This window comes from Garra rufa, chromosome 25 (assembly GCF_049309525.1).
Source record: "Garra rufa chromosome 25, GarRuf1.0, whole genome shotgun sequence".
NCBI classification, from domain to species: domain Eukaryota; kingdom Metazoa; phylum Chordata; class Actinopteri; order Cypriniformes; family Cyprinidae; genus Garra; species Garra rufa.
The window spans coordinates 39,979,920-39,996,164 of NC_133385.1; the positions used below are offsets into that span (position 1 = coordinate 39,979,920).

The 16,245-nt window shown below is 42.2% G+C and overlaps 1 protein-coding gene across 1 annotated transcript; it reads right to left on the reverse strand.

Annotated features, from left to right (window-relative positions):
- Window positions 1-3,512: 3,512 nt before the first annotated feature.
- Window positions 3,513-15,268, reverse strand: LOC141301503 (uncharacterized). Its single transcript, XM_073831699.1, has 3 exons — window positions 15,153-15,268; window positions 4,657-5,054; window positions 3,513-4,051 (listed from the first exon to the last, which is right to left on the reverse strand). Exons 1-3 carry the CDS (start codon window positions 15,266-15,268, stop codon window positions 3,513-3,515), a joined length of 1,053 nt encoding a protein of 350 aa, XP_073687800.1.
- Between the last annotated feature and the right edge of the window lie 977 nt (window positions 15,269-16,245).

The window sequence follows — 16,245 nt, forward strand, 5'->3', positions numbered from 1 at the left end:
GCCTTCACTGAGCTCAAGTAATAGTTTTATGTACAAAAATTGTAAATTAACTTGACTGTTGATGTCTTAAATAATAATGTCAAATAACCAACATTTCTCAAAATGGATATATCTCGTTTTGCAACGAAACTCTTCATATATCCCCTAATCGCAGACATGCTTTTAACAGTTCCCTTTCACTGTTTTGTCTTAAATGTAAGACCGAAATTGGTACCCTGACTCACTGTTTATGGTCATGTCGTTTGATACAAGATTACTGGTGTAACATACTTCGTGAAATGGAAAAGATTTTGAGTTTGGATCTAGATTTAAACCCTGTGTCATTGTTACTAGGATTGCCTGATAGGAAAGTAACTTCTCTGGCTAACAGAAGGCTCTTTAATGTCATGACGTTTGCAGCACGGAAGAACATTCTTTTGCAGTGGACCTCTGATAAAGCCCCCTCAGTGAAGGGCTATACTTTGCTTATTGTAGTTTTTTATTTTCTTAAGATCCAAATTAATGGAAGTTGTTAATGTCTTTGCCTATTGTACATTTTTGTGAAAAAAAAAAAAAAAAACTGTAAAAAAAAAAAAAAAAAAAACCTCAATGAATAATAAAAAAAAAAAAAATAGACCCGGCTAGAACAATCGGAGTGATACAAAATTTTGAGAGGGTGTTCCTGCAGCGATACCAGTAGAATATCTCACGGTTCTCAACCAATCAGATTTGAGAACCAGAAAGAACTGTTGTATAAATATATTGTGACGAGTCGGCTACCTCCCCCTTAATTATCATCACGACCCCGACCCTTAGGCTACGTTTACATTAATCCGGATACATTTTAAAACGGAGTTTTCATTTTAAAACGCTTTCCGTTCACACTAGCGTTTCCAAGCGTTTTCCAAAAGTTTCTCATCCACACTGAAACGCAGAAAAACATCAAATTCGCCTTACTGCGCATGCGTAAAGCCTCCAAAATTATACAGACGTAATAAGTTTTTAAGCAATTCTTCTGGCGGGATAAATTACGGAAATATCTCATCATCCACTAACGCGTCTATATCGCGCTCATTCATATTTTATCTGAAAAGCAGTTGTCGTCATGTTTTGCAGGACAGCAACTGTGAGTAAATTTTCCGTCATCATTTTAGGACTGTAATTTGAAGAGTGTACAAGGTAAATCTCTGTAGCAGCAGTGTGTGAATAGCACAGGCACAATTACTGCTGTAAACATAGATATCTATTGGTACAATATGCGTCACGTGTGTCATGAGTCTGGGCTGCGGGTTTTCCCCGTCGCCGCTAGGGGTCGCTGTCTCCCTTCCTCCTGCACCCCACTTCTCTAATTGGACACACCTGAACTCATTTACACTCACAGCTGTTTCCCATCACTCAGGTCTTTATATTCTCCTCTCTTTCACCACGCGGTGTGGTTGCATTGTGCTTTCTGGGTTCTGGTTCCACTTCAGTCTGTCCTGCTCTTAAAGTCTTGTGTGCCGTGTTGGCCTTTTGGTTTTGTTCTGTTTTTGCTTTGTTTTTGTATTTTGATTTATTAAAATTACTTACCTGCATTTGGACTCCAACCATCTTTGCTGAAACGTGACAGAATGCAACCACCACAGATGGGTCCAGCGGGGAAGATTTTTTTCGGGGAGGCGGCGTCCCCCCGTTTGGCGGCGGCGTGCGCTCGCTTGGGGGCGGCGACCACCCACTCTGTTCCCGAGACAGCGGGGATGTCTTTTGAGGCAGCGTCGGCTGCTCGCTTCGAGTTCCTCTACACCTGTCTGGCGCGGATGGACGCCTATAGTGCCGAGGCTGCGCGGAGGTGCCCCTGCTTTGCGGCGGGGGCGGAGACGCTCTTCCGTGGGAAGGCGGCGGCGTCCGCTATCTCGGTCCCCGAAGCGGCGGCGACCGCTATCTCTGTTCCTGACGCGGAGATGACCGCGCTCTCAGTTCCTGACGAGGAGATGACCGCGCTCTCAGTTCCTGACGCGGAGATGACCGCGCTCTATGTTCCTGATGCGGAGATGACCGCGCTCTCTGTTCCTGACGCGGAGATGACCGCTCACTCTGTGCCTGACGCGGTGGTGACCGCTCTCGCTGTTCCTGATGCGGCGGTGACCGCTCTCGCTGTTCCTGGTGCGGCGGTGACCGCTCTCGCTGTTCCTGATGCGGCGGTGACCGCTCGCTCTGTTCCTGATGCGGCGGTGACCGCTCTCGCTGTTCCTGATGCGGCGGTGACCGCTCTCGCTGTTCCTGATGCGGCGGTGACCGCTCTCTCTGTTCCGGATGCGGCGGTGACCGCTCTCGCCGATTCGTATCTTTGCATCCCTAGTCCAATTGATTGTGAACAGGTGTGAGATTGATGAGTGCTAATGACAACCAGACAGGTGTAAACAATCAGGGAAGTGCAGTGCCAGGGAAAGGGAACAGGGGAAGGGATGGCGGGCCAGGCCCGTGCAGCGGAGGAACACCAGTGGGCACCGCCGCCAGAGGAACGTCAGCGGGCACCACCGCCAGAGGAACGTCAGCGGGCACCGCCGCCAGAGGAACATCAGCGGGCACCGCCGCCTTGGGAACAGAGATAGCGGAAAAGAGAGAGTAGACGCCGCATTGTGCACAGAGTGAGCGGAAGCCGCCTCATCGGGCACAGAGTGAGCGGTCACTCCCTCGTCAGGAACGGAAATAGCGGTCACCGCCGCTTCGGGAACAGAGAGAGCGGACACCGTCGCGTCGGGAACAGAGTGAGCGGACTCCGCCGCATCAGGAACAGAGATAGCGGTCGTCGCTGCTTCGGGAACAGAGTGAGCGTTCGCCGCCACTTCTGGAACAGAGTGAGCGGGCATCGCCACTTTGAAAATTCTGTATAACAAGCAGAAGCACAGCGCCACCTTGTGTACCCAGGTATTTCTGTTTTTCATTAAGTGCCATGCCAGTAATTTTGCCAGTGATAATCGCTTGGGTATCCTGGCGAAAAATGTCTCGAAAAACGTATGCACGCTATGCAGAAAAATACAAAGACTATTAATTCAATTCCATTTAAAAGCTTTATTTAGATATTTGAAACAAAAAACATCATGGCTTTCAACTATAAAAGAGTAAATAATTTTTTTCTTTTGAAAATACAATCAGCTGACCAAATGTTGTATTAATGTTGTTAATAAAATATAAAAGTGAAGATAATGTACTAATAAAAAAGGTAACATTTGATAACGACTCAAAGCAACATGGTCATTAACTACTGAAAGTAAAAGTGAAAACTAATGAGACTGATCGCTCTCCTACTAATTTTCAAGTAGGGATAGGTATACATATACATGCCAGACCAGTATGTGTAAATCTGCTAGAGATATACACAAAAAAAAACAACTGATTGTTTTTGCATGACTGTGTATAGCAGATGATCGACTAAAATGCTTCCCACATGCAGTGCAATGATACTGTATTTTTTCAGTGTGAATCATCCCATGCATTTTCAAATGTACTGACTGACTAAATCTCTTGTTGCAGTGTGAACCTTTATAAAGTGTCTATCCAGTGTGGATCATCTCATGTGTTTTTAAATGTACTGACTGACTAAATCTTTTGCTGCAGTGTGAACACTCATAAGGTTTCTCTCCAGTGTGGATCCTCTCATGTATTTTTAGATATGATGACTGGTTAAATTTCTTGTTGCAGTGTGAACACTGATAAGGTTTCTCTCCAGTGTGGATCATCTCATGTGTTTTCAGATATGCTGATTGACTAAATCTCTTGTTGCAGTGTGAACACTCATAAGGTTTCTCTCCAGCATGGATCCTCTCATGTATTTTCAAATGTACAAACTGACTAAATCTCTTGTTGCAGTGTGAGCATTTGTAGGGTTTTTCTCCAGTGTGGTTCATCTCATGTGTTTTCAGATGTACTAACTGACTAAATTTCTTGTTGCAGTGTGAACATTTATAGGGTTTCTCTCCAGTGTGGATCATCTCATGTGTTTTCAGATGTACTAACTGTCTAAATCTCTTGTTGCAGTGTGAACACAGATAAGGTTTCTCTCCAGTGTGGATCATCTCATGTGTTTTCAGGTCTGATGATGTACTGAATATCTTGTTACACTGTGAACACTCATTAGTGTGGATCCTCTTATGCAGTTTTAAATAAGCTACTGAAGTAGAAGTGTCATGATCGGGCTGTGGGTTTTCCCTCAGCCACCTGAGGTCGCTGTTTGCACTGCACTCTGATTCATCACGTCTGTTTTGTCATTACCACTGATTCACACACAGCTGTTCACTATCTGGACTCTGTATAAGAACACTCACACTTCATTCCGTTTTCAGGTCTGCATTCTGTCACGTAAATATAAAGGTCTGGGTCCAAATGCAGGGAAAGGATTTTTTAATGAGACAAATAACAAAATAAACAAACAAAAGGCCAACACGGCACAACTTAAACATAAACTCAAATACTAAATAACAAAACCAGAGCCAGGATACAGGATACAGGAACGTAGAGCAGACGGAGAGTTGACAGAAGACATAAGACAATGCAGACCTGAAAACGGAATGAAGTGTGAGTGTTCTTATACAGAGTCCAGATAGTGAACAGCTGTGTGTGAATCAGTGGTAATGACAAAACAGACGTGATGAATCAGAGTGCAGTGCAAACAGCGACCTCAGGTGGCTGAGGGAAAACCCACAGCCCGATCATGACAAGAAGTCTTTTCACACTTTGAACACATGCTTTCTCTCACTCCAGTATTTATATTCTCATATACTTGCAAACTTTGTAGACACCAAAAACTCTTACCACACAAATGGCATGAATGTGGCTTCACCTTTGTATGAATTTTCAAGTGATTCCTCAGACCTGAAGCAGCTAAATACACTTTACCACATTGTTTACATGTGTGCTGCTTCTCTCTAGTGTGGATGTTCATGTGCTCCTTAAAGCTTGATGAGCGTGAAAAACTCTTCCCACATTGATCACAAGTAAATGGTTTTTCTCCAGTATGAATTTTCATGTGACGCTTAAGATCTGTTTTTCTTGTGAAACTCTTTCCACACTGAGTGCAGGTGGGACATTTCTCTGCTCTTTTATTTAAATCTTTCTGTTTGACTTGAGAGCAACTCAAAGGTTTTTCTTCAGTTTTGAAATTATTTTTCTCTTCAACTTGACTTGATTCTTCATTCTCCTCTTTTTCTTGAATCAACTCTGAAATAAAAATAAAAATGGTTCATTTTCAGTAACTTGTTATAAGCTGAGAAACATGAACAAACTAACATTTGTGAGCAGTGCCAACAAGTCCTGAAGATGGTAGCGCCAGAAGCAGATTAGGTAGAGCTGGTGTGTGGGATATCAATAATAAAGATAATTTAAAGGGGTCATATGATGCGTTTTCCTTTGGAGTATTACAAGCTGTTGGTGCATAGATAAGATTTGTGAAGCTGCAAAGCTTAAAGTCTCAAAACCAAAGAGATATTTATTATGAAAGTTAAGACTCAGCCACAACTCCCTAAAAAGGCTCGTTCAAACACCCCCTCACTGGTCCACGTCACGGTGTGAGTAGATTACATCCCATAAGAATATGAATATGAAAAGAAAGGTGTAACTTTACCGACTGTAGTAGTGTTGCAGCGCCATGTTGTGGAGACGCAGCTGCTCTCAATGCCAGATGTACACAAAGGGTTAGGCCAGTGTTTTTCAACCTTTTTTGAGCCAAGGTACATTTTTTAATTGAAAAAAATCACAAGGCACACCAACAATCGAAACTGTAAAAAAATGTAACTCTGTAGCCTATATTAACAATATACAGCCATTCTTATCGAAGTGTCTTGAACAGGAATCAAATAAACACAAAGAAAAAAGTATTTTATGATCTTTCATATTCAGGGCTCAAAATTAACTTTTTTACTTGGTAGCACTCAAAAAGTAAGGAGCACCCACTGAATATTAGGGAGCACCACAACTGCCAGTTGAGCAGATCAGCCAGCACTCATCCTGGCATTTCTTTTTAGTAATGCACCAAACTTAATTCTTCATGGCTGATTCTGATTGCTGATGCTTTACAAGCAAATGGGCTGACTCTAGATTCTAAAAGGCTTTTTAAAAAATATTTATTTTAAACCTTATGCAAGGGACAAGAATATATTAAAATATGAGTACATGAACAAGATGTTTATTTTCTCTATTATAGATCGAGCTATTTAAATTAGGGCTGGGACACGATTAATCGCGATTAATCGCATCCAAAATAAAAGTTTATGTTAACATACTAAATGTGTGTTTACTGTGTATATTTATTATGTATATTTAAATACACACACATACATGTATAGCCTTTAAAAAATACTAATATGTGTGGATAGTTATATTTGTATTTAATTTAGATTATATATAGAATTATAAATATTTTATTTATTTTAATTTAATTTTTATTTTCAGTTTTCTTTAATATACATGTTTGTGTGTGTATTTATATATACATAATAAATATACACAGTAAACTGTCACAACCCTGTCTGTCATTGGTTTCACCCATTGTCTTCCCCTGCCATTCTGTTATCATTTGGTTTAGCCCTCGTCACCGTCATCTGTTGCACCTGTCCTTGTAATTATTAGTCATCTGTGTCACCTGTGTTTGATAATGAGTTACCCTTTATAAGTCTGTCTTTGAGTTTAGTCTTTTGTCGGTCTTTAACGTTATCTGGATGTGTGTGAAAGCCCTCTGTGTTCCTGCCTGTTCCTGCCTTGTTCATCTTGGAGAATTCTATTAAATTTACTGTTGATTGTTAATCTCGTCTATCGTCTCGTCTCGTCCTGCACACCCGCGTGACAGAAAGACCGACCCAAAAAAAATTCACGGCGTCTTCCCCTGCGTTTATTTTCCGTTTTTTTTTGTATCAGTGTTTAGTTTATTTTTTTTTCCCCCGTCATGAATGATCCCGCCGTCCTCATCCTCCTCCTGAAGCAGGGGAACCGCTCTCTCGAGGACCACACCAGAGACTTTATATTCCTCGCCCCGTTTACGCACTACCCGGACAGTTGCCTATGCACGTTCTACCGCGTGGGACTTAATGATAACATCCAGAGGCAGCTGTCCGGGGAGGGTCCTCGAGAGAGCCTCGCCGACTACATCGAGTGGGTGCTGGTGTCCAGCAGAGCTTCGTTGACCGCGAAGGATGACACCAGCCCCACTCCAGACCCAGAACCCAGCCCAACATCACCCCGACAAGCGGAATTGCAGCCCGAGCCCACCGACGATGGAGAGCCCGAGCCGAGAGCGACAGAGCCAGGGCCGGACCCATCGGACCAGGTGCGAGAGCCGACTGCTACATCCGCGACGGTGGAGTACGACGTGGAGCAAGAGAGGGCTACAGAGAGCCCTGCCCACTGCACCACCACTGGGGGTGAGAATGAGCAACACTCTGGGGACTTAATAGACTTTTCCACAGAACCACTGGCCTGCCTGAACTTCCCACCCACCCGCCCTCTTCTGCCTATGCCTGAGTCTCCGCTGGTCCCGTCCAGCCATCCTGAGTCTTCGCTGGTCCCGTCCAGCCATCCTGAATCTCCGCTGGTCCCGTCCAGCAGTCCTGAATCTCCGCTGGTTCCGTCCAGTCGTCCAGAGTCATCGCTGATTTCGCCCAGCCTTCCAGAATCTCCGCTATCACCTGTCAGTCCCCCTGCTCACCCTCAGTCATCCACCTGTGCAGTGGGCTCGCCGCGGGACTGCCAGCTTCCATCGGCGTCTCGGCTGGAGGATTCCTCAGCTCCGCCTCCAGCCTCCGAGTCCTGGACTCCGCCTCGGCCCTTCGACCCCGCGGTTCCACCACGGCTCTCGACGCCCTCCTCTCCACCGTCGCCTGTCGATCCACCAGCTCCACCGGGCTCCATCGTCTTTCCGGCTCCGCCCTGGTCAGTCGTCACCCCATCGGCTCCTCAGGACTCTGCTCCTCCGGCTGTGCCTCGTCGCGCCGTCCCACCGGCTCCTTGGGACTCCTCCTTCCTGCGGGCACAGCCTCCATCCTCTGTCGCTCCGGCTCCGCCGCGGATCTCCGGGACTCCGCCTCCGCCTCGGGCGCCAGAGCCTGTTCCACCTTGGCCCTCCGGATCCTCGGCGTCACCCCGGATCATCGGCTCTCCGTCTCCGCCTCGGGCTCCTCCGCCATCTGCTCCGCCTCTGTCGGTCGGCCCCATGGAGTCGGCACGCCTTCCTCCACCATGGTTCCTCCCTCCGTCGGCTCCACAGTGGGCCGTCATCATGGCTGTGGTCTGGGTCAGTTCCTCCTGCTTCAGGTCCCTCCTGTTTCCTCCCTGGCTCCTCCCACCTTCGTCGCCCCCCTGGACTCTCAGGACTTTGTTTGTTGTCCCCCTCCAGGGGTACCGTCCTCCGCCCAAGCCTCCTCCCTTATGTACTCTGTTTTTCCACCCCTCTCGTTTTTTCCACGGCGCGAGGACGCGCCTTTCCGGAGGGGGGCGTGATGTCACAACCCTGTCTGTCATTGGTTTCACCCATTGTCTTCCCCTGCCATTCTGTTGTCATTTGGTTTAGCCCTCGTCACCGTCATCTGTTGCACCTGTCCTTGTAATTATTAGTCATCTGTGTCACCTGTGTTTGATAATGAGTTACCCTTTATAAGTCTGTCTTTGAGTTTAGTCTTTTGTCGGTCTTTAACGTTATCTGGATGTGTGTGAAAGCCCTCTGTGTTCCTGCCTGTTCCTGCCTTGTTCATCTTGGAGAATTCTATTAAATTTACTGTTGATTGTTAATCTCGTCTATCGTCTCGTCTCGTCCTGCACACCCGCGTGACATAAACACACATTTAGTATGTTAACATAAACTTTTATTTTGGATGCGATTAATCGCGATTAATCGTGTCCCAGCCCTAATTTAAAATAGAGGCAACCTAATTAATCCTATTAAGGGCAAACAATAAATGCAGCCATAATCAAAGTAGGCTACTCTCTCAATTTCAAAGTGCAAATAGAGACCAATTTTTTCAAGCATGATACAGAGTTATTGACAAATACACAACCTATGAACCTATTATAAACCACATATACTAATAACAGCCTAGATATGTTATGTAGCCTAATTTGCGTACATTGGGGAGTCGCTCTCTAAACCTGATGTATCAAAATTGCCTTTGAATGCGCGTGCGTGTTTTGCTTTCGGTTTCGTTTTGACGATCGCATGAAACTCTCGGCGGTGCTGAGCATGCATTAACGCATTAATTTAACAAAAGAATTTGAAAGTGGGGGACCACAAACGGGATTTCGAAAAGTCTGATGTGAATGTATGCCTTGTACATTATATACTGAGGCGGAGGCGCCAGAATTGCATCTGAGAGAATGTGCACGATATTATATTTCTTCATAAGCATATTGTGAAGAGATTTGAATGGTCCACAATCAAAAATCACAATCAAGTCACATCACACACCCTTAATTGCAATGCAGTTTGCGCAAATCCGAAACGGAGGTTGAGAGAGAGAGAGAGAGAGAGAGAGAGAGAAAAAAACATTTGGAGCAAAAAAACGTTCGGTTTCAGCGGAGCGGAGCGCAGTGTCAGTGACGGAGTGATTGACGGCTAATATCTCAAATCTGAATTTAAGATAAGAATTAAAAGATTACGTTTAATTGGTTATGTAATATTGGAGAGAGAACGGCGAGGCTGTAACTGCATCAGCTCACAGCAGTCTGTGCTCCCAAATATATTTAGAGGTCGCGCAGATTCAATTTTGGGAGCATATGCGACCAAAATGGTCGCAATTTCGAGCCCTGATATTCCTTCTTCTGTCAAATAAAAAGTGCAATTAACAATATAGTCATTCTTATCAAAGTGTCTTGAATATGAATCAAACAAACACAATGAAAACAGTCTTTTTTGATCTTTCATATTTCTACCTACTCAGTGTGAAACCTGGGCCTGTTTAGGTGAAATTGAATAATTTCCCACGGCACACCTGACGATCTCTCACGGCACACTAGTGTACCGCGGCACAGTGGTTGAAAAACACTGGGTTAGGCTATAAAGTAGGGATTCGAATATTCGTTTGGTTGGTTGGCTTTCGATTTTAAATTTTTGATATTCAAAGAGTTTTTCACTTCCAGCCTTCATGGACAATTATATATCAATTATAAATAATTAAATACAAAATTAATAGTAGTTATTAAGATTGATGTGGTTTGTAATTATTCAAATGTGCTTGGAAAAAAAATATGACAAGAATATCAACTTGCCTAATAATTCTGCACTCCCTGTATTATAAATAGGGGCTTCATAGAAAGTGTTACCAAGAATTCTGTGCAGAATTTAAATGTTTCTTACCGGATCTGGAAGTGCTTTTGCTGCCCCATCTATACTTTCAACAGACTGATCTGCTTTAAAGATTGTTTCTATTACAATTCACTACATCAAAGCAGCTTGAAATGTCAGTATTATTTAAACCTTGAAATAATGTACCACAAACAGACATTATAGATGAATGAAGATTAAACACCAACCTCCCTGTTCCTCATGTTTTATTTTCAAAGGTTCTGCTTCCTCTTGTTTTATTCCCAAAGGTTCTGCTTCCTCTTGTTTTATTCTCAAAGGTTCTGGTTCCTGTTTTATTCTCCAGGTTTCTAGTTCACTTGTGCTCTCCTCACTCTCCACTTTAATAAGCTCCATCTTTAAAGCAGTAGATCTCAGTTCAGCTGATACTTCTCCAGATATTCCTGCTTGCTTCAAAACTTAATGAGGAAAATAATACAGGTATTTACTGACCGGATTCAAAATCTATATTTTCTGTTTACAGAAACTACATTTCTAACAGATACTAAAACAGAATCACAACAAAACAACAGAGAGAGCAGTGAAACTAATCTTCTTCTTAGGTTTAATGGTGTTTGTTTGTAAACAGAAGTGTGTGTGTTAGTGTCACCCGCTGGACTGGAGTGTGAAGCGCCGAAAGGAGGGAAAATAATGCCGAGATATTACTTTGTGCATGTTCAAGGTGTGCTGGTGTTTTTTCTTTAAAAAGCCGATCTGCACAAATAAATGAAAATGACTTAAAATTATAGACTCGCATCATGGTATTTGAACAGCATCAACAGTCTTTGTGTGTGAATATTAGAGGACAAAAACAAATGAATTATTAGTAAAAAAAAAAAAGAGAGAGAGAGAGAGATCAAACACAACTTTTCTTTCTAAATTATACTTCCTACATTCAAAGAAAATATGTCATACTGTTTCCATATTCACATAAATACAAAAATGTATTTATCCCACAATGCCCCAACCCCAGTCTACAGTTTTAAGTCCCTATGAGATGGACAAGTACAAAAACATTTGTTTCTAACTTTAGATTGAACAGAAAAATGTGTCTAATCTTGATTTCCTTTTCACATCATCTCCTCCATTCCTTTATTAAACTTGATTATGACCTTTTCAGCATTTTTAATTGGCAAAAACCATGTCAACATATTCAGTTGTCACTCCTAATATTCCCTTTGAAACAGTGAACAGTTCAGTTAATAAATACAAGATACAATACCTGCTTTACTAGAAAGTCAATCTCTAGAAGTGCATTCATTAAAAAGTATAATTGTGTTATATTAGAGTTATGATTTTAGTTAAGTTAAACGCTTTGAAAACAAAATACCTGCAATATCCAGTTAGACCTGTAGTTAACTCAGAAGAGAAGATCAGGAGACTCTTGATTGAGCTGGTACTGTGTGACGCTGCGGTCATCCAGACTGAATAAAACACTCAATCACTGGAGTTTTATACAGATTTCAGGATCATCATTAGAAGATAAAATATGCAAAGGATGTAAGCAGTTACAGGAATTTGCCCAGATTTTCAGCGACTCTAATCCAATCAGCAGAACTATAGACTCATTATCACAGAGATCAGGGAAAGTCTCACCTTCAGCCTCTGCATTCATATTTAACTCAGATATTGATCAGAAACAAAGACACCAATTAAAGAAATGAGGCAGAAACATCAACAGCCAATAAAGACAAAAGATGACACTTACCGTCATTTCACATTCATATTCACACACTCCTAAAGCAATATATATTCATTTTAAAATTTAAATGCAATTTAGCTTTCTGCTGTTTTTCTAACGCTTCTTTTGCAGTAATTATTCTTTAGACACATCTGCTTGAAATAACTATCAGCCTAATTCTGTGGTGGAACATTTCAGTCAGGTTTTAAGTCTATTCATAGCACTGAGTCTGCTTTGCTGACTCTTCACTCCTGACTCTAATGATTTTAGACAATTTGTAAATCATGTAAATCAAAATAATATAGAAAATCAAGCTTTAAATAAAGATGTTCAAATAATGTAAATATCTTTCATTCATATTTTTCATAAATAGTAATTAATTACTATGTATACTCACAGTTGACTAAGTTTAGGTAAAAAGAAAGATGTATACATTTGCCTTTATGTATAAAGAATCTTGAAGTATTATTTTATTTATATAATCACTATTTGTACTTTCAGATAAGAAATATTTACTTTTTAACACAGGTACATATAGTAATTTGTTAAGGCACTCGAAATCCTCTTTTCCAAATTTATGATTGGATATTTACTATTTATTATCATTTCATTATCATTGTCATATTTCACAACGGAGCGGGAACGTGGAGACGAGGAAACACTAACTCAAAACAGTCTTTAACAGACAAACTAAAACAAAACTCAGGAATACAACAGGAAGACATTCACTTGGAGGACGTAAGAGATCGGAGGAGAAAACCAGGAACAGAACACTATTAAATACTAAACTAAACGAAGGAAAGACAAGACAGATCTGAAATCAATGGAAACGGAACCAGGAAAACCAAATATAGGCATTAGAAAACATCAGGAAAAACTAGGACAAGGAGAACATGGGAACAAATACCAACACAAGGACAGTCCACAGGTGTGACAATCATTACTGCAAAACACAATAATATTGGTTGAAATGAAATTACAGCCTAATAAATTCAGCAGAAAGATGATTGTTGAATTCTAAATGAAAATCTTTTTCTTTAGGTGTGTGTGAATACAAATGTAAAGTGAGTCTGTCATATTTAATCTGTGATGCTCTTGATGTTTCTGCCACATTTCTTTAATTGTTGTGATTGTTAATGCTAATGAACACTTGAGTTGTGTGTGAATGTCTTTCCCTGATCTCTGTGATCATGAGTGCTATAGTTAGAGAATAGTATAGAACTGATCTCATCCCTTGAATACTGTGTTTAAGCTCGTGATCTGAGAGCTTTGTCCTCATCTGTAAGAACAGCCTCCTGAAATCTGAATAAAACTCCAGTGATTGAGTGTTTTAGTCAGTCTGGATGACCGCAGCGACACACAGGACCAGCTCAAACAAGTCTCCTGATCTTCATTTTCCTGCAGGTGTATTAAAGGTAAACATTTAACTTCACTAAAATCATGACAGTAATACAACATAACATACTTTTTTGTTTTCCTGATAGATGTACTTCTAGTTAAAGTTTCTAATAAACTGTTTATTGTGTATTTATTATCTGAACTTTTTACTGTTTATGAAAGAAGATATGTACGTAGTAACAGCTGAATATGTTGGCATGTTTGTGCCAATTAACAAAACTAAAAAGGTAAAAATCAATTAACCATATCCCTTTCCACTGAAAACATTTAATTTTCATTTTCAGTGTGGATCTGTTATCAATGACTTTTGTTTGTAAATACATTTCCAGCAACTGAAAACTGAGATCTTAATATGTAACTTGTTTATATTAGAATCATATTTTAGCACAAATTATATGCACTGGGGAAATGTAAATCATATTTCATTAACATTCACAATAAATAAACCTTTGTAGTGGTAAATAGAAACTGTGACACATATAAATTTTTGTGTCCTCATTTGCCCTAATAGCAAAATAAAAATAAAATCCCTGACAGTGTTTCAGTAACTTTCCAAAAGAGGAATAAATAAATAAATACACAAACAAACTAAATTACTTGAGATTGATTAAAACAGTCAAAAGAGTGATAGATCAAATTTGCCATCACACCCTCTTTGTAACAGTTTAACAGCAGCATGAACTAGTTTAATGTGAATTTAATGGCAAGGTATATCAACATGAAACAGTGTTATAAATGTACATAAAAATAGAAAATAATATTAATAGATTCACAATGTTAGTAACTTTAGAAAAGCATATATTTGTGATTCTAGAGAGCAGTGCACCAATGGGACTTTTATTTTGCTCTGATGATGTGATGTCATAAAGATGTGCCGCGCTCCTCATCTGTTGTGGTTCATCTGAAGAAAGGTTTGTGGTTTTAAAGTTTTTAAACTAATGGACATTGTTGCATCATTTAAAGCGTTTTTACAAGCCATGTTAAATAAATGCATTATTATTAAATATAACATTGTATTGGTTTATTTAGTGTTACTTAAAACGTTAGCCTTTAGCAACAGAGATGCGTTTCATTTTGCTCTCTATATCATGAATCAATCGTGTGATAAGAAGTGATGAGAAAACTCAGAATCGAATCATTTGAATCAAATCATTTGTGAAATGATTCAATCTTGCTAGGAATAAAGTGAGTGAAGAGGTCGGACAATCTGGTTAGTTTTAAAAAACGCTCTTTACTCAATTTGACCTACATATTGAGACTACAAGCAAGCTAAAGCTGGCAAATTGAGCTCATTCACCTATTGTACAACTACTTTCCCGCTGACGAGTGGCAGAAGCCCCTCCCATGACGCGAATTCGCGTCTGTTGTGAAGTAAATTTCACGCGCGAATGACGCGAGTAAACTCAAATGTTCAAGCGTTCAACTACGCGCGAATAGCGCGTTTTTTCCGCGCAAGTCGCGTCCGGTGTGAACGCACCATTAGACACTTTATTAATCTACTCAGTATTTATTAATAACTACTTACATCCAATTTTGCACCTAATATACCCGTACCTAGTAATGGCATACTCTGTATATTGTGTTTTTGCTATGTTGCACTTTACACTTTTTTTACGTCTTGCGTACTTGTATATTGTTCTTTTTTATAATCTATGTCTTGTCTTGTCACTGTCACTCTATTGCACTGTGGAGCTGCTGTCACTAAAACAAATTCCTAGTATGTGTAAACATACCTGGCAATAAAGCTCATTCTGATTCTGATTCTAAAAGAGCAAAGCGTCTTTATAAAGATGCCTTCTTGCGGCTCGTGCAGAGCCACATTCAGTGACGGGGACCGGCATGTCGTTTGCGTTTCCTGCCTGGGTGAGGAGCACGCGGTGATTGCGCTCGCTGAGGGCGGCTGCCCTCATTGTGAACCGTTGCCAATATGAATGAGGAAAATGAGGACTCGCTTGGCTTTTTTCACCGAATCTGCTCCCCCGCCCGCCGTGGTGTCGCACCGTAAGAACAGAGGATACTTCTCTATGCCGCCGGTCGAAGAGGCGATTGCAGGCCACTTGTGTCCGCCCTCCGCTGGATGGCGTGCTAAATAGGCGCTGCCTTCAAAAGTCTGCCGCCAAACCTGCTCTGCCGCACGTACACTGCCGCTGGGCAGGCCGCGTCAGCGCTGCACACTATGGCCACGCTGCAGATATTCCAGGCTGACCTCCTCCGAAGGCTGGATGAGGAAGGGCCTGAAGCGATCTGCGTGCCGGACTTAAGAAGCGCCACGGACCTCGCCCTCCGCGCTACAAAGTCCGCAGCACAAGCCATGGGACGCAACATGGCTGCACTTACGGTAACCAAGAGGCATTTGTGGCTGACGCTTTCTGAAATGGAGTCTGAACGCACCACGTTCCTCGACGCTCCACTCTCACCCGCTGGCCTGTTTGGATCCGCTGTCAAGGATTTTGCACAGAGATTCGCAGAGGTACAGAAAGCGTCCCAGGCGATGAAGCACTTCCTGCCAAAGCGCTCCAGTTCTGCAGCCGACCGTGGGAAACCGCCTGCGCAGAGCTCACAACCCCAGCCACAGTCCGCTGCAGCCGCTTCGCAACGTCACCGATCGCAAAGCGCGAGACCGCGTTCCCGCTCTTCAGGCCGCCGTCCCGCTGGGCGTGGCCCGAGGCCCAGAATTGAACTAAAGCCTGAGCCTCCGAAGCTGTCCTAGCAAAGCTAGGAAAACGACGGTGCAAGAGTCCCGCTGTCGCCGGACCCCCACCAAAGTTATTCGCTCGTCCAGTTCCAAAAAATGTGACTGTTCCAGTGTTCTATGCAGCCAACAAACTGGCTCTGTCGCCCGTTTGCCTGTACTCAAAAGCCGTTCTCACGGCTACCCAGATAAATC